The sequence below is a fragment of the Erinaceus europaeus genome, chromosome X, assembly GCF_950295315.1.
Source record: "Erinaceus europaeus chromosome X, mEriEur2.1, whole genome shotgun sequence".
Taxonomy (NCBI): Eukaryota; Metazoa; Chordata; class Mammalia; order Eulipotyphla; family Erinaceidae; genus Erinaceus; species Erinaceus europaeus.
In genome coordinates, this window is record NC_080185.1 from 62,044,864 (window position 1) to 62,069,775 (window position 24,912).

The 24,912-nt window shown below is 39.2% G+C and overlaps 1 protein-coding gene across 23 annotated transcripts in view; it reads right to left on the bottom strand.

Moving 5' to 3' along the window:
- The window catches only part of ARMCX5 (armadillo repeat containing X-linked 5), a 162,619-nt gene extending 139,888 nt beyond the window's left edge, over positions 1 to 22,731 (bottom strand). For 20 of the 23 annotated variants that reach the window (XM_060183346.1, XM_060183341.1, XM_060183336.1 and 17 more), the window contains exons 1-3: positions 22,670 to 22,731; positions 20,814 to 20,943; positions 18,306 to 20,198 (exon numbers count right to left, since the gene is read on the bottom strand). In XM_060183346.1, the coding sequence (XP_060039329.1) occupies positions 18,306 to 19,715 (1,410 nt within the window). In that variant the 5' untranslated portion in view covers positions 19,716 to 20,198; positions 20,814 to 20,943; positions 22,670 to 22,731. Of the gene's footprint in view, positions 1 to 18,305; positions 20,199 to 20,813; positions 20,954 to 21,311; positions 21,446 to 22,669 lie in introns of all 23 variants that reach the window. The other 3 variants (XM_060183326.1, XM_060183327.1, XM_060183328.1) reach the window with 3 other exon arrangements.
- Positions 22,732 to 24,912: the final 2,181 nt, after the last annotated feature.

Genomic DNA, 24,912 nt, shown 5'->3' on the forward strand with positions numbered 1-24,912 from the left:
ATTTTCTCACACTTTTTGATGTGTGTTTCAAATCCAATATTCAAATGTAGATAGATTCCTCATTGTGTCACTATATGTTCTTTCCTCTGTGAGTAAGCATAAGGTATAACTGTGTTCAAATTTCCAGTGTACATAAGTGCACCAAAAAGAATGCACAGTCTAATGACCTCATTTTAGCTAATCACCTCTTTAAATGTTCATTCTGCGATTAACTAATTATATAGTAGCAGAGATCTGAACTTCAATATATAAAATTCAGGGAAAGGGGCAATCCCTTCCGTAAGAGAGAATTATCATGGTAAAGAGAATGTCAAAAATGAACCTCAATCATATCTGTAGAGAACTAGTTTCAAAGAGGTATATATATATGTGTGTGTGTGTGTGTGTGTGTGTGTGTGTGTGTGTGTGTGCGCGCGCGCGCGCGCACATTAACAGATAAAATTTACATCATGTTCAAAGTTTACAATTATACTTTGGTAGAAAGTATAATTTTATCTAGAAAGTTTGACACCCATCTGTTTTAACATTAGCCTTTTGATAATCCATGGACCATGGGAGAGGAATGACAGAGTAGAAGTTTGTCAAAGATGTCCAAAAATGCTAAAAACTAACAATGTATGAGTACCTATTTTATTACAGCATTTACCCATGTGTGGAAATTGCTTTAATGTTTCTGCAATTACTGCTTTCACAGTAAGTGACATGATAAAATTAACATTGGCCCCCTCTCCAAAAGATGTTAATATCCTGATCCCTGGAATCTATCAATACATTTGTTACTTTACATGGCAAAATATGACTTTACTAATGTAGCTACATTAAGGATCTCCATATTATCCTGGATTATGTCCAATATAAGTGTAAGATTCTTAAAAGAGGGTGTCAAAAGGTCAATGGCAAAAGAAGAGGACAGGGCAATGGAATGAAAGTTTGGAATGATACAAGAAACGTCATGAGTTGGGAAATGTAAGCAAGCCTAGGAGCTGGCACAGTGGATAAGGCATTGGACTCTCAAGAAGGAAAAGTAAGCAAACTCTAAAAGCTCAAGAAATTAAAGGAAGTGCATGCTATACTTAGATTCTGCAACAACACCAGTCCCACCAACAGTTCCACTTTTTGATAGTGAGGTTAATTCTGGTGCTTTGTCTCTAGAACATTAAGATAAGTGATGCTTACTTAAAAGTTATTTTAGGTGAAGCATGTTGAGGTGGCAATCATTGCGTTGGTTAGGTTGTGATCGGCGGATGCAATATTATTTGGTTTGGATTGGGAGATGCATACGGGAAAGTGGGCCTTATCCAAGGGTTCCAGGACTGGGGGAAGTAGGGGCTCTATCATGGAGATGTGAGGTTCCTGCTGTCTTAGGGTTCAAAAAGACAATCGATAGTTAATGTTATCATCACATTATTTGTTAATTGGGTTAACTTTGAAAAGTCCTTTTGTTAGGGTTTGCTGGACAGTATCCAGTATCTTGTATATAGCTGTGCTATTGGATGCTTCTAATCTACTTGGTCTAGGCTTTTGAGAGAGTCCGCATATCAAATACACAGCCTATATATTAAAAGGATTCAGTTTGTGTTTTGAGAAACTTTGAGACATACAATTGATTTTCCCCCTCTCATATTAATTAACTACTGATTTATATGTCTACATTTTGCTAGGAGTGTACATAAACACCATTCCCACCACCAAAGGACTGTGACCCATCCCTCCCGCCCACTCCCACCCCCCACTGGCCCAGGAAGCTGCATGTCTACCCCTCACCACTGGGTTTTTACTTTGGTGCCCTACTTACAATTTGATCAGGTCCTGCTTTTAGTTTCCCTTTCAGATCTTCTTAATCAACTTCTGTTGATGAGTAGGATCATCCCATACTCATCTTTATCTTTCTGACTTAGTTCACTTAACATAATTCCTTCTAGCTCTGTCCAAGATGGGTCAGAGAAGGTGGGTTCATTGTTTTTGATAGCTGCATAGTATTCCATTGTGTATATATACCACAGCTTTCTCAGCCACTCATCTGTTGTTGGGCACCTGGGTTGCTTCCAGGTTTTAGCTATTATGAATTGTGCTGCTATGAACATAGGAGTACACACCTCTTTTTGGTTGGGTGTTATGGAGTCCTTGGGGTATAACCCCAGGAGAGGAATTACGTGTGGAATGACAACACTTCAGCTTCATTACTCGGGTGAGACCTTTCCTTTTATAGTACACTCTAATTTCATCTCAGGTAGTTCACTTTCTAACAAAGTCCCATAACCTAGATATACACCAGTTTCTGTGAGAGAGAACTTATGTGCACACGTATCCATAAACTACTGCAAAATATATACCTGAAAGCAGTAGTACACTAGAGTTTGCAGTGAGTACCTCCCTAACACTTCCTCTCCACTATTCCAAGCTTGGGATCCATGATTGCTCAACAAATTGTTTGGCTTCGTATGTTAACTCTCTTTTCTTTTTTTTAATTTTTTTAATTTTTTAATTTTTTATTTAAGAAAGGATTAATGAACAAAAACATAAGGTAGGAGGGGTAGAACTCCACACAATTCCCACCACCCAATCTCCATAACCCACCCCCTCCCATGATAGCTTTCCCATTTACTCTAGCCCTCTGGGAGCATGGACCCAGGGTCGTTGAGGGTTGCAGAAGGTAGAAGGTCTGGCTTCTGTAATTGCTTCCCCGCTGAACATGGGTGTTGACTGGTTGGTCCATACTCCCAGTCTGCCTCTCTCTTTCCCTAGTAAGGTGTGTCTCTGGGGAAGCTGAGCTCCAGGACACATTGGTGGGGTCTTCAATCCAGGGAAGCCTGGCCAGCATCCTGGTGGCATCTGGAACCTGGTGATTGAAAAGAGAGTTCACATATGAAGCCAAACAATTTGTTGAGCAATCATGGATCCCAAGCTTGGAATAGTGGAGAGGAAGTGTTAGGGAGGTACTCACTGCAAACTCTAGTGTACTACTGCTTTCAGGTATATATTTTGCAGTAGTTTATGGATACGTGTGCACATAAGCTCTCTCTCACAGAAACTGGTGTATATCTAGGTTATGGGACTTTGTTAGAAAGTGAACTACCTGAGATGAAATTAGAGTGTACTATAAAAGGAAAGGTCTCACCCGAGTAATGAAGCTGAAGGGTTGTCATTCCACATGTAATTCCTCTCCTGGGGTTATACCCCAAGGACTCCATAACACCCAACCAAAAAGAGGTGTGTACTCCTATGTTCATAGCAGCACAATTCATAATAGCTAAAACCTGGAAGCAACCCAGGTGCCCAACAACAGATGAGTGGCTGAGAAAGCTGTGGTATATATACACAATGGAATACTATGTAGCTATCAAAAACAATGAACCCACCTTCTCTGACCCATCTTGGACAGAGCTAGAAGGAATTAGTTACGTGAACTAAATCAGAAAGATAAAGATGAGTATGGGATGATCCCACTCATCAACAGAAGTTGATTAAGAAGATCTGAAAGGGAAACTAAAAGCAGGACCTGATCAAATTGTAAGTAGGGCACCAAAGTAAAAACCCAGTGGTGAGGGGTAGACATGCAGTTAACTCTCTTTTCAATCACCAGGTTCCAGATGCCACCAAGATGCTGGCCAGGCTTCCCTGGATTGAAGACCCCACCAATGTGTCCTGGAGCTCAGCTTCCTCAGAGACACACCTTACTAGGGAAAGAGAGAGGCAGACTGGGAGTATGGACCGACCAGTCAACGCCCATGTTCAGCGGGGAAGCAATTGCAGAAGCCAGACCTTCTACCTTCTGCAACCCTCAACGACCCTGGGTCCATGCTCCCAGAGGGCTAGAGTAAACGGAAAAGCTATCATGGGAGGGGGTGGGTTATGGAGATTGGGTGGTGGGAATTGTGTGGAGTTGTACCCCTCCTACCTTATGTTTTTGTTCATTAATCCTTTCTTAAATAAAAAATTTTTTTAAAAAAGTTATTTTAGGGAGTTGGGCGGTTGTGCAGCGGGTTAAGCGCACGTGGGGCAAAGCATAAGAACCGGCGAGAGAATCCTGGTTCGAGCCCCCGGCTCCCCACCTGCAGGGGAGTCGCTTCAAAGGTGGTGAAGCAGGTCTACAGGTGTCTATCTTTCTCTCCCCCTCTCTGTCTTCTCCTCCTCTCTTCATTTCTCTCTGTCCTATCCAACAACGACGACATCAATAACTACAACAACAAAACAAGGGCAACAAAAGGAAATAAATAAAAAAGAAATTATTTATTTTAAAAAGTTATTTTAATTTATATTTATTTTTTTATTTAATATTGGATAGAGACATAAATTGAGAGGGGAGGAAGAGGGAGAGGGAGAGAGAGAGAGAGAGAGAGAGAGAGACTTGCAGTCCTGCTTCACCACTCTTGATACTTTCCCCCTGCAGGTAGGGAACAAGGGCTTGAACTTGAGTCCTTGTACACTATATGTGTGCACTTAACTAGGTGCTCTACCATCTGGCCCCTTAAATGATTCTTTTTAAATCAGTTATATTTATATTATAAATTATATTTACAGTAATCTGTTAAAGAAGCAATTGAAAACCAATAATGTTCTCTGAGTTTAAGCAGAAGAGAGTTGTAATAGAATTCTCCTTTAATGAAATGCCCAAGCAAATTTTTCAAAGCACTAATACTATACACATAATGCTGCCATGCATAGTACCCTATCTAATGCTGTATACATCAAGTGTTCTTCAAAGACAACAGTAGGTAAGTCTTCGCTGAAGATTAAAAGACATTACTTTGAAATAAGGGAATAATATCAAGATCAATTTTCAGTTTAATAACCTCAGGAGGGGTGGGGGTAGATAGCATAATGGTTATGAAAAGAGACTCTCATGCCTGAGGCTCCAAAATTCCATTTTGAATCCCTCGCACCGCCATAAACCAGAGCTGAGCAGTGCTCTGGTTATAAAAAAAAATTAATTAATTAAATAATTTTTAAAAACCTCAAGATATTTACTTATCAGGGAAGAAAGGAGAACTCATAAATATGATTTTGGATACTAGTGACAAAAACCATCGAATACATAGAAGAAAAAATCAATAGAGCAGCACTATATGACATCTGCTTTGGAGATGTCCTTGGAGAGGCAAGTCCAACAAGAAGAAAAAAATCAAAAATATAAACTTGTACACACAACATAAAATATTGCTAAAATAAAGTCTTACGTAAATGCAAGCACAACCTGTATTGATGGTCAAACGAATTAGTGTTGTTGAGATGGCAATACTCCCAAAATAACTTACCAATTCAATTCAGCCCCATCATAATCTCAGGGTCTTTTTTTTTCTGATAAATGGCAAAATTGATTACACTGAATGGAAAACAACTCTAGTTATATTTTCTAAAAACCCTCTAAAAAGAAGAAAAATGTGGAACCTGTATACATCTTTTTCTAAGCTTATTAGAAAGCTACAGAAACTAAAATTCAGTGGCACTATGATGGAAATAGATACATGAATGAATGGGATAGAAACGAGTCCAAAACCTTCATCTGCACTATTCCAGCCTTTAAGTTCATGATTAGTCAACAATTTGTTTGGCTTTATATATTAACTCTCTTTTCAGCCACCAGGTTCCAGATGATACCATGATGCCAACCAGACTTCCCTGGATACACGACCCCACCAATATGTCCTGGAGCCCCGCTTCCCTAGAGCCCTTCCCCACTAGGGAAAGAGAGAGACAGGCTGGGAGTATGTATTGACCTGCCAACACCCATGTTCAGCAGGGAAGCAATTACAGAAGTCAGACCTTCCACCTTCTCACCGCAAAATGATCCTGGGTCCATACTCCCAGAGGGATAAAGAATAGGAAAATTATCAGGGGAGGTGACGGGATATGGAGTCATGGTGGTGGGAATTGTACCCCTCTTATCCTATGGTCTTGTCAGTGTTTCCACTTTATAAATAAAAAATTAAAAAAAAGAAATGAGAGTCCAGATAGTCCCTCATATCTATGGTCAACTGATTTTGATAGTTTAAGTCCATTCAATGTAGGGAGAATTAACTCTATAATGAACTGTGCTGAGACAACTGAGTTTTATATACAGAAAAATGAAGTTGAACTCCTTCTTAGTACTAACTCAAAAAGAACAAATGACCAAAACATGAGTTAAAACTATTAAATTTTTAGAAGAAAATAGCGGCAAATCTTTCTGGCCTTTCATTTCGCAGTGGACATTCACATATAATAACAAAAGTACAATCAACAAAAGAAAAAAAATAGGACATCAAAATTTAAAACTGTCATATATCAACTCTCATCAGGAACAGTGAAAATAACAAAATAAAATTATTTCCAAATCATATCGGGAATTTGTATCTTGCTGTATCTTGTATGTCCAAGTCAATAAGGGATCTGTACCTATAATATATAGATAACTACTAATATAAAGCAATAACAACATAAAATAAAACAAGCTAAAAATGAGCAAAGAACTATGGAAAAATAGAAAAATAAAAAAATCAGTGAGGTATCTGGTTTGAACCGCTAGTACACCACGTGGGAATACAGCACTAGAGGAAGCTTTAGTACTGGGAGAGAGAGGGTAGAGAGGATTAAGGAGAGACATATCCCATCTGTTTATCCCTCACTGGCTATGGTCTGTGTCTCTGTCTCTCTCTCTCCCTGAAAATGCTGGCCCCAAGTAATAAAACCCAGAAGGAAGGAAGGGAGGGAGGGAGGAAGGAAGGGAGGGAGGGAGGAAGGATACATAGTTTAGTGCATCTGTTACAGTGGGTAAGGATCCAAGTTCAAGCCCCTGGTCCACACCTGTGGGGGGGGTACATAATAAATGATGAAGCAGTGATGCAAGTGTCCCTCTGTCTCTCTCCCTCTCCCTCTCTATACCTCCTCCCCTCTCAATCTTCTGTTTCTGTCCAAAAAAATAAAAACATAAAAAATAATTGAAAAATATAAGAAGGAAGGAAGGAAGGAAGGAAGGAAGGAAGGAAGGAAAGAAGGGAGGGAGGGAGGGTTGGTTGGCTAGGCTGTGGATAAACTGGAACCTTTTTATGTTGCTAGTTATAATGTCATATGGTATTGCTCTTGAGGAATAGTTTGGCAATTCCTCAAAAAGCTGAAAAAGGGAGTCCGGCAGTAGCGCAGTGGGTTAAGCGCAGGTGGCACTAAGCACAAAGTCCAGAGGAAGGATTCCGGTTCAAGTCCCCTGCTCCCCACCTGCAGGGGAGTCGCTTCACAGGCAGTGAAGCAGGTGTCTATCTTTCTCTCCCCCTCTGCCTTTCCCTCCTCTCTCCATTTCTCTCTATCCTATCCAACAACAATGACATCAATAATTACTACAACAATAAACAAGGGCAACAAAAGGAATAAATAAAATAAAATAAATTTTTTAAAAAGCTGAAAAAAAGGAATTACCACAAAATCTAGCAATTTCACTTCTAGGAATATATTAAAAAGAATTATAACCCTGATATTAGGGCTGCATGAGTTCACCAGGTGATTATTATAATTACTGGAGTCACACTTATCAAAGTGGTGACTATCAGCCTGAGCCTGTGACATCTGGGAACAGGTCCTTTGTCAGAAAAGACAAATTTCAGTTTACAAGGATAATAAGAGTTAAGGATAAGTGTTATATGATGATTAGGAGGTTAATACCAGAAGATAGCACACTTAAATAAAATATATACACTAAATGATAGGTTACCAAAAGACAATGATCAAAAGACAATTAAATATAACTAAACAGTGATATTGAAAGAAATAAAGTAACAGGGAATTTTAATAGTCCATTTTAATTTATAAACAAATTTACTTAAGAACAAAGAAAGAAATAATAATTTAAAATGATGAACTAGAAGGTGGTTTTAGTAGATACAGAATATTTTACCTCAAAATCACTGAACTTACTTTTCTCAAGTACACAAAAATATTTACAAGAGGGGTCAGGCGGTGGCACACCTAGTTAAGTGCTCACATTACAATGTGGAAGGACCCAGATTCAAGCCCCTGGTCCCCACCTGCAGGGGGAAAGCTTCATGAGTGGTAAAGCAGGTCTGCAGGTGTCTACCTGTCTCTCTCCCTAGCTTCCCCTCCCCTCTCAATTTATCTCTCTGTCTCTACCCAGTAGTTGATAAAATAAACAAATAAATAAAATACTTACAATAATAATTCATATTCTAGAATACAATTACAAATAAACTTAGAAAGACTGCAGTCATATCAAGTATTTTCCAGTGACAATGTTATAAAATTAAAAAAATCAAACTCAAAAAAAGATAAACAAGAAATAAATACATGGAAACTAAACAACGTGTTTCTCAACAACTACCAATTCAAGGAGGAAATCAAAGAAATTAAAAAGTACCTGGTTACAAAATCAGTACTAGTAAGGAAGTTAATAGTGTTACAAGTCTTTTTCTTCAGTTGTGTCCAGAAAACAGCTAGACTTTATAATAGATATGTGTAAAGTTTAAGAGTTTTTGTGCATTCTCAAAAATCATCTGTAGCAATAATTGTGAAACCTTCCCAGGGATATAATCAGTTATGGGAAAATAAAATGAGAAGGTTTAAGAGTGGGTATTCTAATTTTTGTGCAAGCAGCATATAAACTAGACCTGGTACTGTACTGTCTAAACATTCCACATGGTTGAAAATTCATTCAAGGTCAAGGGAGATAGCATAATGGTTATACAAAAAGACTTTCCTTCCTGAGGCTTCAAAGTCTGTATTAATACTTTCTGTATTACCATAAGCTAGAACTGATCAGAGCTCTGGTAAATAAATAAATAAATAAATAAATATGCAGTCTACTTTAATTAAACTAGGGAAATAGTATAGTGGTTATGCAGAAAGACCTTAGAGCTCAGCCATGGTCTGGTAAAGAGAAAAAGAAAGAGAAAAGTCATTTAACTTTCAGAAGTGAATCAAATAAAGCATGTATCCACCTACAAGAGGTAGAAGATAATGAATCAACTATATTTTGAAAGGAATAAATAACATGGCTAGGAAGATAGTAGGATAGAAAACTGTTTAAATTATACCAGTCTGTACAAGGAAAAAAAAAGAAAAAAGAAAAGCCACAGTAAGTAATTTAATCTTATACCTAAAACAACTGAAAAAAATAACAAAGCCAAAGGTTAGTAGAGTTGAAAGAAATAAGGGTGAGGGAGGTAGCATAATGTTTATACATAAGACTTTCATATCTTCAAGACCTGAAGAAAGAAGAGGGGGAAAAGGAAGGACATTTCAGAAGTAGTAATAGGTATAGGTGTGACTTAGGAAGAAAAGGCAGAACCATAAAAAATGGGCAAATATACATAATATACAGATAGTTACAGAAATAATAGCCCATATCTTCAGCCTTGGGAGAATTACTGTGGTTTCCAATGGAGGGAAAGGAGATACAGAATTCTGGTGGTGGGAAAAACGCAGATTTATACCCCTATTATCTTATAATTTTGTAAATCAATATTAAGTCACTTATAAATTTAAAAAAAACTTGCATGTCTGAGGCTCCCAAATCCCATCCCTAGTACCACCATAAATTAGAGCTAAACAGTACTCTGGTAAAAAATAAATAGATAGATAAATAAATAAAATTAGAGTAGAAATGAATGAAATAGAGGCAAAAAAGCAGTACAAAAGATCAGCAAAACTAAGAGCTCATTTTTAAGGATAAAAAGGTTAATATATATGTAACTAGCTTCATAAAGATCAAACTCTAATAACTATAATAAGAAACAAATTAGGAGAAATTACAATAGATACCACATAAATAAAAATAAGATACTACTATAAAGAAATATATGTCAGTGGTGGCACACCTAGTTAAGCACTCACATTACAGTGCACAAGGACCCAGGTTCAAGTTCCTGGTCCCCACCTGCAGGGGGAAAGCTTCACAAGTGGTGAAGCAGGGCTGTAGGTGTCTCTCTGTATCTTTCACTCTTTTTTTTTTTTTAAACTGGGATTTTTTTTTTTTAAAGAATGGATTTTTTGGAAGTTTTTTAAAATACATTTTTATTAATTTATTATTGGATCGAGACAGAGAGAAATTGAGAGGGGAGAGGGATATAGAGAGGGAGAGAGACAGAGAGACATCTGCAGCCCTGCTTCATGAAGCCTTCCCCCTGCAGATAGGGACCAGGGGCTTGAACCTGGGTCCTTGTGCACCACAGTGTGTGCGCTTAACCAGGTGTGCCACCGTCTAGCCCCCTTCTTTCACTCTTTATTACCCTTCCACTCTCAATTTCTCTCTGTCACTATTCAATAAATAAATAAATAAATAAATAAGAATTATATGCCAATAAAAATGATAATCTAGAATGGGTGTACATATAGAAAAGCAGGCTACCAAGTCTGAACTAGCAATAAATATATAATAAAACATCAAACCTATGTCTAAGAACTGCAAATGTAATTAAAAAATACTCTCCTCAAAATTCCAGGACCAAAGGTCTTTCCCAGAAATTCTTACTGAACCCTCAAGGAACTTCAGCTTATTTTTCTCAATCTTCTAAAATATCAAAGAAATTTCATTTTAAATTTTTTCAATTTATTACTGGATAGAAACAGAAAGAAATTGAGAGGGAAGGGGAGCTCGAGAGGGAGAGAGAGAGAAACCTGCAACCCTGCTTCACCACTGGTGAAGATTTCCCCCTGCAGGTGGGAACCAGGGGCATGAACCTGGGTCATTGCTCACTGTAATGTGTGCACTTAACTAGGTGTACCACCACCTACCCCCTGAAGTTACATATTTTTAAAAGCATCTTTTGCAGAACAACATTACTAAATCACTAGTAACAGTATTTTTAAAAGATTAAGTATCACTTATAATAAGAATTTCAATATGGAAGTAACATATCTCAACATACGAAAGGACATATACTATAATTTCACAACTAATATGTTCAATGGTTAAAAAAGCAAACATACAATAAACTGAAAGACGTTTGTTTTAAAATCAGGAACAAGATAAGGTTATCTACTCTCACTTCTATTTAGTTTGGTATTACAGACGTTACACAGAACAAGTAAACAGTATGAAACGAAAGGAATCCAGATTGGAAAAGAAGTGAAACAGCGCTGGGTGATGGTGAATCTGGTTGAGCGCAAGCTTTATAGTAAGCAAGGACCCAGGTTCAAGCCCCGCCCCCAACCTGCAGAGGGAAAGCTTTACAAGTGGTAAAACAGGACTGCAGGTGTCTTTCTCTCCCTATCTCCCCCTTCCTCTCAATTTCTGCCTGTGTCTATCCAATAATAAAAAGTTTTTTAAAAAGAAATTTCAACTTAAAAAAATAAGTGAAACTGGGAGTCGGGCTGTAGCGCAGCGGGTTAAGCGCAGGTGGCACAAAGCACAAGGACCGGCATAAGGATCCCGGTTCGAACCCCGGCTCCCCACCTGCAGGGGAGTTGCTTCACAGGCGGTGAAGCAGGTCTGCAGGTGTCTATCTTTCTCTCCTCCTCTCTGTCTTCCCCTCCCCTCTCCATTTCTGTCTGTCCTATCCAACAACGACAACAACAATAATAACTACAACAATAAAACAACAAGGGCAACAAAAGGGAATAAATAAAATAAATATTTTTTTAAAAATTGAGAAAAAAAATAAGGGAAACTATCATTATTTGCTGACGAGTTAATATATATATATATATATATGTAACTTTATAGATTCTATTTAAAAACTATAACAAAAAAACTATAACAACAAATGAATACAGTAAGCTGGCAGGTTACAAAAACAATAAACTGGGTAGCTTCACAAGCAGTGAGGCAGGTCTGCAGGTGTCTTTCTCTTCCCCTCTTTATCTTCCCCTCCTCTCTTGATTTCACTCTGTTCTATCCAACAACAGCAGCAATGGCAAGAATAACAACAAGAACAAGAGCAACAAAATGGGAAAAATGGCCTCCAGGAGCAGTGGATTCGTAGTGCAGGCACCAAGCTCCAGTGATAAGCCTGGAGACAGAAAATTATATATATATATATATATATAATTTTTATGTAGAAATGAGACTAATTGGGGTCCGGGCGGTAGCGCAGTGGCTTAAGCACACATGGCATGAAGCACAAGGACCAGAGTAAGGATCCCAGTCCAAGGCCTGGCTCCCCACCTGCAGGCAGGTCGCTTCATAGGCAGTGAACCAGGCCTGCAGGTGTCTATCTTTCTCTCCACCTCTATATCTTCCCCTCTGCTCTCCATTTCTCTCTGTCTTATCCAACAACGATATCAATAACAACAACAATAATAACTACAACAATAAAAAAAGAAATGAGACTAATTGGGGCCAGGCAGTTGTGCACCTGGTTAAGTGCACACACTACAGTGTGCAAGGACCCGAGTTCAAGCCCCTGGTCCCCACTTGCAGGGTGAAAGCTTCACGAGTGGTGAAGCAGGACTATAGGTGTTTCTCTGTCTCTCTCCATCTCTATCTCCCCTTCCCTTCAATTTCTCCCTGTCTCTATCTAATAATCAATAAATAAAGTTGAAAAAAGGAATGAGACTAAGTTTCAAAAATTCCATTTATAACTACATCAAAAGAATTAAACACTTAGAAACTAATTTAACAAAAGAGATAATTCATATAAATAAAACCGTAAGACACTGCTAAAAGGCTTATAGCAAGACACTGAGAGATGGAAATGCATTCCTTGTCATAGATGGGGAAATTAATATACTCAAATTCCTTTTTACCAAAAGTAATATATAAATTTAACACAATTAAAATCAAAACTCCAGTGATAATTTTAAGTAGAGTAAAAACACTATGGTTTGGGGCTGGGTGGTGGTGCACCTGGTTGGGTGCACATGTCACAATGTGCAAGATCCCAGGTTCACGCCCTTGGTCTCCACCTGCAGGGGGAAAGATTCACGAGTAGTCAAACAGTGCTACAGGTGTCTCTCTGTCTCTCTCCCTCTCTATCTTCCCCTCTCGATTTCTGGCTATCTCTATCCATAAATAAAGATAGTAAAAAGGAAAAAAAAAGTTCAGTGTGTTTATTCTAAAAAAAAAAATACTGTGGTTTATATGGAATCATAAAAGACCCTGAATAACTAAATTAATCCTGAGAAGGAAAAAAAATTGGAGACATCAAGCTACCTGACTTCAAATTGTATTATAAAATGACAGTATTAAAATCTGTATGGCATATGAATAAAAATATAAAAACTTTTAATTCCAGAAATAGAACCACATATGTATTAACACTTAATCTACAAGAAGCAACTATGGTCACAAATACACAAACTATAACCACACAATATATTTAAAGTATTAAAAATCATGTGTGGGGGACCCAGGTGTGGGGGAGGGGAGGCTTCATGAGTATAAGGCAGTGCTGCATGTCTCTCTATCCCTCTCTATCTTCCACTTCCCTTTTGACTTCTGTCTCTATCAAAGAAATAAATAAAATTTAAAAAACAACATGTGTCAAACTATACCCTTGAGACCATGGGATTTTTTAAACCACTGTTAAATCATTAAAAATTACTTTTAGGGGGTCAGATGGTAGCGCAGCAGGTTAAGTGCATGTGGCATGAAGCATAAGGACCTGCGTAAGGATTCTGGTTCAGCCCCCCACTCCCCACCTGCAGGGGAGTTGTTTTACAGTGAAGCAGGTCTGTAGATGTCTCTCTTTCTCTCTCCATCTCTGTCTTCCACTCCTCCATTTCTCTCTATCCTATCCAACAACTACGACATCAATAGCAACAACAATAATAATAACTATAACAACAATAAAAAAACAAGGGCAACAAAAGGGGAAAAAAGCAAATTAAATCAGAAGCAACCAATGGCACAGCTACATACAAGATACTGGGTACTATACAGCAAACCCTAACACAAGGACTTTTCAAAGTTAACCCAATTACCAAATAATGTGATGATAACATTAACTATCCATTGTCTTTTTGAACCCTAAGACAGCAGGAACCTCACATATCCACTATAGAGCCTATATTTCCCCCAGTCCTGAAACCTTAGGATAGGGCCCACTTTCCCGCATGCCTCTACCAATCGATATCAAATAATATTGCATCTGCCGATCGCAACCTAATCAATGTAACGATTGCCACCTCAACATGCTTCAGCTCAGACTGTGTCCAGAGACTTCACGTGTGGAATGACAACCCTTCAGCTTCATTACTCGAGTGAGACCTTTCCTTTCATAGTATTCTCTAATTCCATCCCAGGTGGTTCACTTTCTAACAAAGTCCCAAAACCTAGATATAGACCAGGTTCTGTGAGAGAGAGCATATGTTCACACGTATCCATAAACTAGTGCAAAATATATACCTGAAAGCAGAAGTATACTAGAGTGTGCAGTGAGTACCCCCCTAACACTTCCTCTCCACTATTCCAAGCTTTGGGTCCATGATTGCTCAACAATTTGTTTGGCTTTGTATGTTAACTCTCTTTTCAGCCACCAGGTTCCAGATGCCATCAGGATGCCGGCCAGGCAACCCTGGACTGAATACCCCACCAGTGTGTCCTGGAGCTCCGCTTCCCCAGAGACCCACCATACTAGGGAAAGAGAGAGGCAGACTGGGAGTATGGACCAACCAGTCAACGTCCATGTTCAGCGGGGAAGCAATTACAGAAGTCAGACCTTCCACCTTCTTCAACCCACAACGACCCTGAGTCCATGCTCCCAGAGGGATAGAGAATGGAAAAGCTATCAGGGGAGGGGATGGGATATGGAGATTAGGTGGTGGGAATTGGGGGGAGTTATACCCCTCCTACCCTATGGTTTTGTTAATTTATCCTTTCTTAAATAAAAAATAAATTTAAAAAAAGCAAATTAAAAAAATTAATTTTAAAAAAGAAATGGAATTGGTAGCACAGTGCCCTATGGTTGAGGGAGGGTTCAATTTGTTGGTGGGTGAGTAACAATGACACAGATCTTGGGGAGATATGAAACTGCACCTCTGTGACAAAGATTTATAAAGCATATGCTCAATTTTTAAGTCACTAATTACATATTAGAGATACATCCCTTCAACAAATGAGGTTGGCAAAAATTAGACAGGCATATGCAAAAGACTAAAACTACATTACTCATTAACCCCATATCAAAAATAAACTCAAAAGACAAGAAAACTTGGGTGTATGGCTAGAAAACATAAAATGTATAGAAGATAATATGGGCGGAAAAAAAATCCATGAACCCAGTGTTACAGATGTTTTTTGGGACTTAAAAGTTAAGCTGGTACTACAATCAAATTAAAAAAGCTTTAGCACAACAACAGAAAATACAAACAGAATGAAGACTACTACATAAAAAACTGTATTTGTTCATTATGCATCTGATAAGGGGTTTATAGTCAAGGTCTATGAAGAACATTTTACAATAACACACAAGTTAAAAATGGGCAGAAGATTTGAATAGACACTTTTCCAAAGAAGACATACAGATGGCCATCAGGGAAATCAAAACCCAAACCATAATTAGATACCACCTCACATCTGTAACAATAGGTTATATCAAAATATATCCGTCTAGCTAAAATGTGGGATGAGCCTAAAAACCTATCTAAAGGTAATTGTATGAATAATCCATAAGATATAATGCTCAATGAAATCCTACATGGATATTAAAAATATGACATTGTGCCTTTTTGAAAGAAACTGGAGCCCAAATTGATATTTCCAAGTTAAAAAAGAAAGTGAAAAACAATTACCATATAACTTGAGTCATAAGGGGACTACAAATAACTAAAACACTTGTAAAAATAAAAACAAAGCTAACATTTAGATTCTATGAGAATTATACTGGTAAAGTGTAGCAAATGAAAGTGGGGGGACAGATGTAGTGGTCTCCTTGGTGCAATAGTACTAAAACTCCAGGTATGTATGGTTAGGGTCTTACATACATGGAAATCTGTGAAAATATACACTTACATGTTTATAATATTGGATACTAATGCTCAATTTATAAAACAAAAATTAAATGTAAACATAAGGGTTGTGGGGCCAAGTGGAAGTGCACCAGTGCAATGCACACATTACTATGCACAAAAACCTGAGTTCAAGTCCCAGGTCCCCAACCACAACAAAGAAAATTCACAAGTGGTGGAACAGTGCTATGGTTCTCTTTTATCCAGATGACTGGATAAAGAAGTTATGGGACATATATTCAATGGAGTACTACTCTGCAATTAAAGATGTCCTTTTGGGATAACACAGATGATATTCTATCCCTTTTAGACAAAATTGAATGTCCTTAGTGAAGTCAGTGAGCAGGTGAAAGACAACTACCAGACAGGTTTGTTCATATGTGGAATCTAGAGAATTAAAACACATGAACTTGCAAAAAACAGTAATAATCAAAATGCAAACTCTAAGTTATCTTGTGGTATCTGTGGTGGGTGTCATGTGAACTGTACTCCTTTAGTTTTATAGTCTTGTAACCACTGTAAAATTATTAATAAAATAAACTGAGCACAAAATAGGTTCAGTGGGTGCTAGTAGTCAAAATGTGCTATAGAAAGATGTGCTTGCTTTACTTTGTATGAGAATTTAAAAAAAGATAAAGATAAGAAAGAGAGTTCCAGACTGATTATTATTTGCAGGCAGAAAAAAAATCTTGACAAGTACCATCTGGGCCCATCCTAATGCTACATGGGCTTGTCCAAATTATTTTTTAGGAAAGGAAATGAAACAGTATGACTCTTATTAGAAATTAAACCAGGGATCATTGCTAAAAGTAGAGACACATGACAATGGTCAGAATTTTCTGCTTTGGCTTTTGAAAGAGAAAGAAAGTTCAACAGAAAGACCAGTATTTGTACAGACACTGATGTTTGTATTTTCCAATTCTAGGAAATCCAGCAAAGGGGATACTAATAAAGAGGCAGAAGGTAGAAGAAAATGTGATCATCTCATCTAATTCTATACACTGGCATTCTATGCCACCAATTCCCAGTCAGACCCTAGTTTTTAAACTTGATTTTGCTCTGTAGAAATGTACACCTAGGTATCACAATGAGGTTTGAGGAATTATTCCTAAGCATACTAATTAAGGACTTTGGTATCTTGTGCTTGCATCAAGGTTGAGCTCTGCCTAACAAGGGGCTGCCACCAAGGACAGGTGCAAATCAAGTTCAAAGCACTGGTAATAGACAAGAGCATAGATGAGAATAGTCAAAAAAGTCAGACTAAGAATTTGAGTATTCATAAAGCAGTTTCTGTAGTTGGTCCCAGAAAGATCCTCCTCTGAATACTCTATAGGACTATAAGAGTAGTCAGTCCTCAGATGAAGCAATAAACCTATTACCCCTAGAGAGAATACCTAAATACCTGTTTAGGGTACATTAGGGCTGAATTCTTTCAGAACCACATTTCCAAGGCTTTGCTAAAATGGAGAATCAGGAATAGATGCCCATATGTGGTTAAAAAAGATTCAAGGTTGGGACCGGGTGGTGGCACACTTGATTGAGTGCACGTTACAGTGCACAAGGACCTGGGTTCAAGCCCCTGGTCCTCACCTGCAGAAGGAAAGCTTTGCAAGTGGTGAAGCAGGGCTGCAGGTGTCTCTCTTTCTCTCTCCCTCTCTATCTCCCCTACCCTCTCAATTTCCAACTTTCTCTATCCAATAAATAAAGATAATTTAAAAAATTAAAAAGAAAAAGATTCAAGGTATCCTGATGAGTCATGTGAATGACGAGTTCAAGTTCTAGAACTCAGGCTGAATAAAAGCATCTAAATCACATTCTTCCTAAGTCTGTGTCTCCATTGATTTCCTGGAACTGCTGGTAGTTCTGCCTTACCACGTGAAGTTCTATCATTTGGGATCTACAGACAGCTAGAGAATGAGTCTACCCCTTGAACACATTGAAACCGAAGGATGAATGTGAACTTGCTTTGTTTCTACCCCTCCCCCCCACACACAGTGCTCTTTACTATCTTCATGTTGTTTGTACTTTGTGTCTGCCTAGACTGCAACTCAAGAACTAGAAGAATTTTTACCAGTTTTAAGACAGAACTTTATTAACATGTTAACAGAGCCTCGAAAAACACATGTGTCAATTATAAAGTGCACAAGCAGAGCTTACTCAGAAGATACTGGTTCATTATTGGGCTATGTCACAGAAATGCTGAAAATATTTTAATTTACATAGCACAATAAAAACAAAACATTCAAGCTCTCACTATATTTTTTCAAAATTATCTTATACCCATAAAATTATACCTATTAACCAACAGATAGCATAAGTACTGAATTTACAATTACAAAATGTTTCAGCTTCATTTAACAACACCAAAAATGTCATTTTTGAGAATAAATGAATATTCAGAGTTTAAGTATTAATCTTATAACTTTATCTCTCACCTCAGGATCATTGTGCTCTGCTATGTCTTGGAGTTTCTGACCAAACTCTTTTGCTTCCTTGAATATAGAAATAAGTTCAGATTTAGTGAACTCTTCCTTGGTAAACAGCTTAGCCTTCTTTTTGAAATGGAAATTTATGTTTTCAAATATTTCAATAATACTAAGAACATTGGTCTTTGACTCATTTTTGTTAAAAGGTGCAATCAGTGAGGACAGTACTTTGGCACTAATCAGTTCTCTTGTATTGGCCTGATTTTTGGACAAGCGAAAAAATATTTTTAAAACATGAAACTTGGTTTTAACACTACCCTTCTTTAACAAAATGAGGAAATCTGGAATGTAACTGGCAACTATCTGGTGCTCCTCATAATCCACACTCAATTGCTCTAATAACTTCAGTGCATCAAGTTGCACAGGGGAGTTCAAAGGAGAAGAAAATACATTCTTGCAGACTTGAAGTGTGTGTGACTTTCCTGCTTCTGGTTCTTCCAAAGACTCAGAATTCGCCTTCGCTATATTTAAAACTCGCCGGTACTCTCCAGCATCAGGATTGTTGATCAAGTTTTCGATCATAACAGTAATGCCCACATCATGAACAATATCTTGGGTAAATGGATAAGCAGGACTAATACCCATGATCATCCTGGCTATTTCATGAATGAAAGGATCCCTAGTTAATTTAAGTAGGGCAACAAGTTTATCAAACTCTTCGGGTTCTAAGCTAAAGGTACGTGATTTACAGCGGCAGGTTTTTGGATTAGGCCCATAGTTTTCTCTGTACCTAATCTGATTTTTAATCTCAGCTAAGGTCTGCAAGTAAGGTCCCTTATAGGGTGGGATCTTAGTCAGAGGTCGAATCCCCAGAGGTGTTTCAATCAGGGTTTCTACCAGAGTCCAGTTCCCTTCTGGAGGCTCTAGTCCCTCTAATGGGACTAGGACACAATACCTGGCCCTGAACCATGCTGCTGCTTTTTGCTTTATAGCAAGTTCAGGTTCTGCAGGTTTATCCTCAATCTTAGGTAGAGGAATATAAATTTGATAAGGGTTCTCTTCTTCAGGCCAGAACCAGGATCCTACACTAGGCTCTTCTCCTGTCCAGAACCAAGAGCAGACATATTCTTCATCTTCATCAGAGGGGACTATCAGAATATCATCTTTGTCTCCAGTCTTGAACTTAACATTAGTCTCTCCCCTTTTCTGGGGCTTAGACCCAGTATTTGCTTTTTCAGTATTTTTGGTAGTAGATTTGTTATTTATTTTATTCCCACCATCACTCTTAACTTTGCATTTAGTCACAGCACTGCCCTTGGATAGTGTTTTCTTTGACTTGGTCTGAGATGCTGCACCAGGTTCTGCTAAGGGGGTTGCCTTAGCCTCAGCTACACCTTTGGTCTTATTCACAGATGCCATCTTGATTACTTCCCTTGTCACAGCCAAGATTTCAATGTAGGTCACTGTATCCTGGCTAATGGTCCGTTCTCAGTCTTTCTCTGGGTCAACCGTCCTGCTTTCAGTTTTGCCTCAATAACTGCTTTCCCTAGATCTTAGTCTTAGTCCCAATGTCTATAAAGCCACTGATTACAGAGTTCCGGCCAATCCCAGCCCCTTCTCTGCATTTGCCTATGCCTCACAGTCAATCATAATCCAACTTAACGGTAAGTGAAATACTCCCACTCTGGTCTCAGAATTGACTGAAGGTCTGTCCTGGGTTGATACTTTCATACAAAGTCCAGTTGTGAGTCACTCCCCTTTCCAATGACAAGCTATGCCAATGTTACAAGCAATTAACAGGGTAAATTCACTCAGGGATTGCTGTGCACTTGAGCACAGCCCTGTGTAGGCAAGTAATCTTCAGTTACTCCAAAGCGACCAGATCTGGCATTGAAGTTAAACCTACGAGTGGAGGAAGGAAATGGAACTTTTGAGTTTCTTCTAGCTTCTTCTCATTTTGATCAACACAAAGAAAACAATCCATGTTAAATGGGAGAGGTAAATAATTAGTGAATTTTCTCTCCTCTCACTTTTCCCATTCACTACAGCAGGTGGTACTCTTGTCCATACACAAAACACATACTATGAGTAGAAAATCTGGTTGGGTGGTCCAGGAGGCAGTGCAGTGGATAAAGCATTGGACTCTCAAACATAAGGTCTTGAGTTCAATTCCTAGAAGCATATGCATCAGAGTAATGTCTGGTTCTTCTCTCTCTCTCCTCCTATCTTTCTCATCAATAAATAAAATCTAAAAAATGAATGTTTAAAAAAATCTGGTTGGGAGTGAATCGGAGGAATTGCAAGAATGGTTCGTTAACCCTGCTAGACACAAAAACTATCTGCTACCTCATATGACAGTTCTGCCATGGAAAGTTCCACATGGATACCAACCTACACTGATTTGGAGTAATTTCCTTCACCTTTCCTCACTTGTAATTATGGTAAGACCTATCAAAAATATGGGGCAGATATGTGGATAAATAAATAGAATGTGGAAAATTATGTCTGAAAACAGACCTCAGTTCCCGTTCTCTATATTAGAAGTTTATTCCACCTTTCCCTCCTTCAGGACCCTTCTTTTCATTGCCCTGCTTCAGAGTTGCTCCTCCTTCTCTCTGTTGCCCAGTTTTCCTCTTCAATGATTACTCTGGCATTTCCTCGTTGAGAATCAGGATGAGTCACAAGTACAGGCAAAGGAAAAAGAAATGGAAAAGTAAGAAAAGCAGATGTGATTACCTTTCTGTGTCCCCAAAGCTTAGCAAGATTCCCAACTAACTCAGATATAGATCAGTGAACTGGTGAACCAGGAAAAAAAATTCCATTGCTGGGGCTTGATGCCTACACTATGAATCCTCTGCTCCTGGAGACTATTTTTTCCCTTTTGTTATCCTTGTTGTTTACCATTGCTGTTGTTATTATTGTTGTTGCTGTTGCTGTCATTGATGTTGGATAGGACAGAAAGAAATCAAGAGAGGAGGGGAAGACAGAGAGGGGGAGAGAAAGATACCAGCAGACCTGCTTCACTGCTCGTGAGGTGACTCCCGTACAGGTGGGGAGGCAAGGGCTCCAACCGGGATCCTTGAGCCGGTCCTTATGATTCAAGCAATGTGCACTTAACCTGTTGCACTACCGCCCAGCGCCCCAGAATTCTGTAATTTTAAAGTATCCTCTGTAGCTCAACCCTCACATCAATCATAATATATGTGAGGCACTTTTCCCTTCTTCATTTCCAGGCTTCAAATTGGATTATACCTGAAAATCCAACAAACCTAGGGAATGGTCCTTTCCGGATATGTTTGGCAAACATTCACTACCTTCTTTACTTTCCTGAAAATCTCTTAGATTCTTCTGTTCCATTCCCAGCATCAAACAATTAACCTTCAGAGACAACTCAAGCACCCCAGTAGGATAGTAGTGGAGTTAGTAGGGATGGAATGCTCAGAAAAGTCATGGAAGTTGATTTGGAAAGCAATGAAAATTATTGTTTCCAAATTTTATCTTGGGCCTTATGTCACCTTCCTCTACCCAAAGCTTATCATTTTCTGCAAGGCAATGAGAGTAAGAGGAACACTGTTTAAAAAGTTGTCAGAAAGGAGGTTTGCAGTTTCCTGCAGACGCATGCCTGCTCAATTATAAATCTGCCACCTCCAAGCACTCCTCACTCTAAAGCTATTAGACCAACTTTCTTTTCCTTCTTCCTTTCCATTGAGGTCTACTGTCAGAACCTCAAGTATATATATTTTTACACTCAAAGACAAATGAAAACAGGTTTTACTAATGGTAAAAACAATAGCCAGGACAAAACAAGCTTGTAGTCCATAGCTTCGATCATCAAACACTTGAAACCTCTTTTTACACTCCCTGGCTCCCAAGACAACACTATTAACCTATAGCAGCAGCCCCTCCTCCACGCTGATAATCAGGTATTTCTCCACTAGTAGCCGTTGTTCCTTCCCTTTCTCTTCCCCAAAATGGTCAGATGTGTCTGGAAAAGCTGGCAAGACACAGATCATTTTAAATTTACCATTTTTTACCACAAAACCACCTTTATCTAGGGGGCGCCAGCTGGTGGCGCACCTGGTTAAGTGCACACATTACAATGCACAAGGACCCAGGTTCCAGTCCCTGGTCCCCACCTGCAGGGGGAAAGCTTCACGAGTGGTGAATCAGGGCTACAGGTGTCTCTCTGTCTCTCTCCCTCTATCTCTCTTCCTCCCCTCTCAGTTTCTGTCTCTATCCAACAATAAACATATATATGACTTTTATTAAATCACCTTAATCCCTTTCCCTCACCACCGGGCACCCCAGGAGGTCAGATAACCAGAGCTCTGTGATAACCATACTCATACTCCCAGGCCCTCCATCTCACTGACCTGCTCTGCTTCGAAAATAGGCAGTTTTTTCATTTCCTTGCTTCAAAAGATGCTGTGTCATACAGAGAGAGGGATAAACAGTCAGATGGACACAAAGACATGAAACAGGAGCGGCGACCGTGCTTGTGGGTTTGCCCAGCCCCAGGGATTCAGGACTAGTTACGTGCTTTATCAAATTAAAAGCGGTAAATACAGATAATGATCATTTTACAATATTCCCTTTTCTGGTACCCCAGGACTCCTCTAAGACCCCATTTTAAAGCACGAACATCTACCTTTTCCTCCGCAGACCAGGCTTTGCCACGGACGCAAAAACAAAACCAACCGAGGGAGGAGTCAAGAGCATGAGTTAAGAGGATCCGGTCCGGCGGCAGCGGAGTGATACCAAGCTTTGCACAAGGTATTCCCCCACCCCCACCCCCACCCCCCGCCTCCAGTGACCTTTCCTAGCCCATCCAAGAAGGTTCTGCTATTAGAATGGGTGTGGCTGGTTTCTGTACGTACAGAAAGTATTACTGCATGGAAAAAGGTAAAATATCAGAGGGTCTTGGTATCAGTTACCTTCTTTTGGGAGCTCCTCCTCCCCACAAGACTTGCCTTTTTTTCCTCCTCCTGAATTGAAATGTAAACCGGCGTTAGAAGGTAAAGTCTGAATCTGCTCAAACCCAATCAAGCGGAAGGATACAAAAGTGTTGCGATGCAATTTCTCTTCACTAAAACGGGGGCACGGATGTGGGCTGGGAGCTGGAAGCTAGGCAGGGGGCTTACCTAGAAAGGCTCTAAAAACGCTCCACAGGGGTTGGGCGGTGGCGCAGTGGTTTAAGAACACAGGGCTCGAAGTGAAGTGCAAGGACCCGCGGAAGGATCCTGGGTGGAGCCTCTGACTCCCCACCTGTAGGGGGGAGGGGTCATTACACCAGGGGTGAAACAAGTCTGCAGGAGTCTGTCTTCCCCTCCTCTCCCCATTTTCTTTTTTATTTTATTTTATTTATTTATTTTCCCTTTTGTTGCCCTTGTTGTTTCTTATTGTTGTAGTTATTATTGCTGTTGTCATCGTTGTTGGATAGGACAGAGCGAAATGGAGAGAGGAGGGGAAGACAGAAGGCGAGAAAGACACCTGCAGACCTGCTTCACCGCCTGCCTGTGAAGCGACTCCCCTGCAGGAGGGGAGACTGGGGCTTGAACCCACCTGGGGCTTGAATTCCACTACTGAATGAGTACATTATGAAGTTTCCCAATAACTATATGTCTTTTAAATAAGAGAAGTCCCTGCAAGCTGCCTCTGCAAGTATTTGGTTATTTATAAGAAATGGGAAGGGTCCTAGAAGGGCTCCTGGAGAACTACCCAGTTTACTGTTTTCTTGTTATGTTCCTCTGACTTCATCATTCTGATTCCTTGCCTCCACTCGTGATGTCCACAGTATTTTTTTCACACCTCATTGCAAGGATCTGAGCTTGACCATGCAGTTAGTGATTCTATACTCATAGAAGAACATTAATACTCAAATACCTTTGTACTAGTTAACCATCTCCCTCCCTCTTTCTCTTCACACCAATCCCTCTGATAGCCTTTCTTATTTGTTACCTCAAAAGAGCATAACTTGAACAATTAGAAGAGCAGTGCTAATCCCTGGGCAGATGACATTACCAATGTGTCCCCTCACCTCTCCAGAGTCCTACAAATCTGTCTATTCTCTATTTCTTTTAGCATTGTCTTATACTTTCTATTATAAAGGTCCTTCACATCCTTCATGAGGTTCACACCAAGGTATTTTATGTGTTTTTTTTGGGGGGGCGGGAGGTATTTTATATTTTTAAGTACAATTGTAAATAAGATTAAATCTTCTATTTCCTTTTCCTCAGACTTTTTGTGTACAGAAATCCCACAGATTTATGTGTATTGATTTTGTGTCCTGGTACTCTACTGAATTTATTAATTATTTCCAGTAGTTTTTTGGTTGAGTCTTCGGGGTTCTCTAGGTGTAATATCATGTCATCAGCAAAGAGTGATAGTTTGATTTCTTCTTTTCCAACTTGTATGCCTTTGATAACTCTTCTCTGATTGCAGTGGCTAGGACCTCAAGAACTATGTTGAATAGCAGTGGAGACAGTGGACATCCTTGTCTGGTTCCTGATTTTAGGGGGAAAGCTTTCAGCTTTTCCTAATTGAGAATGATGTTAGCTTTGAGTTTGTCTTTGTTATGTTGAGGAATGGTCTTTCTAGTCCCAGTTTCTGGAGGGTC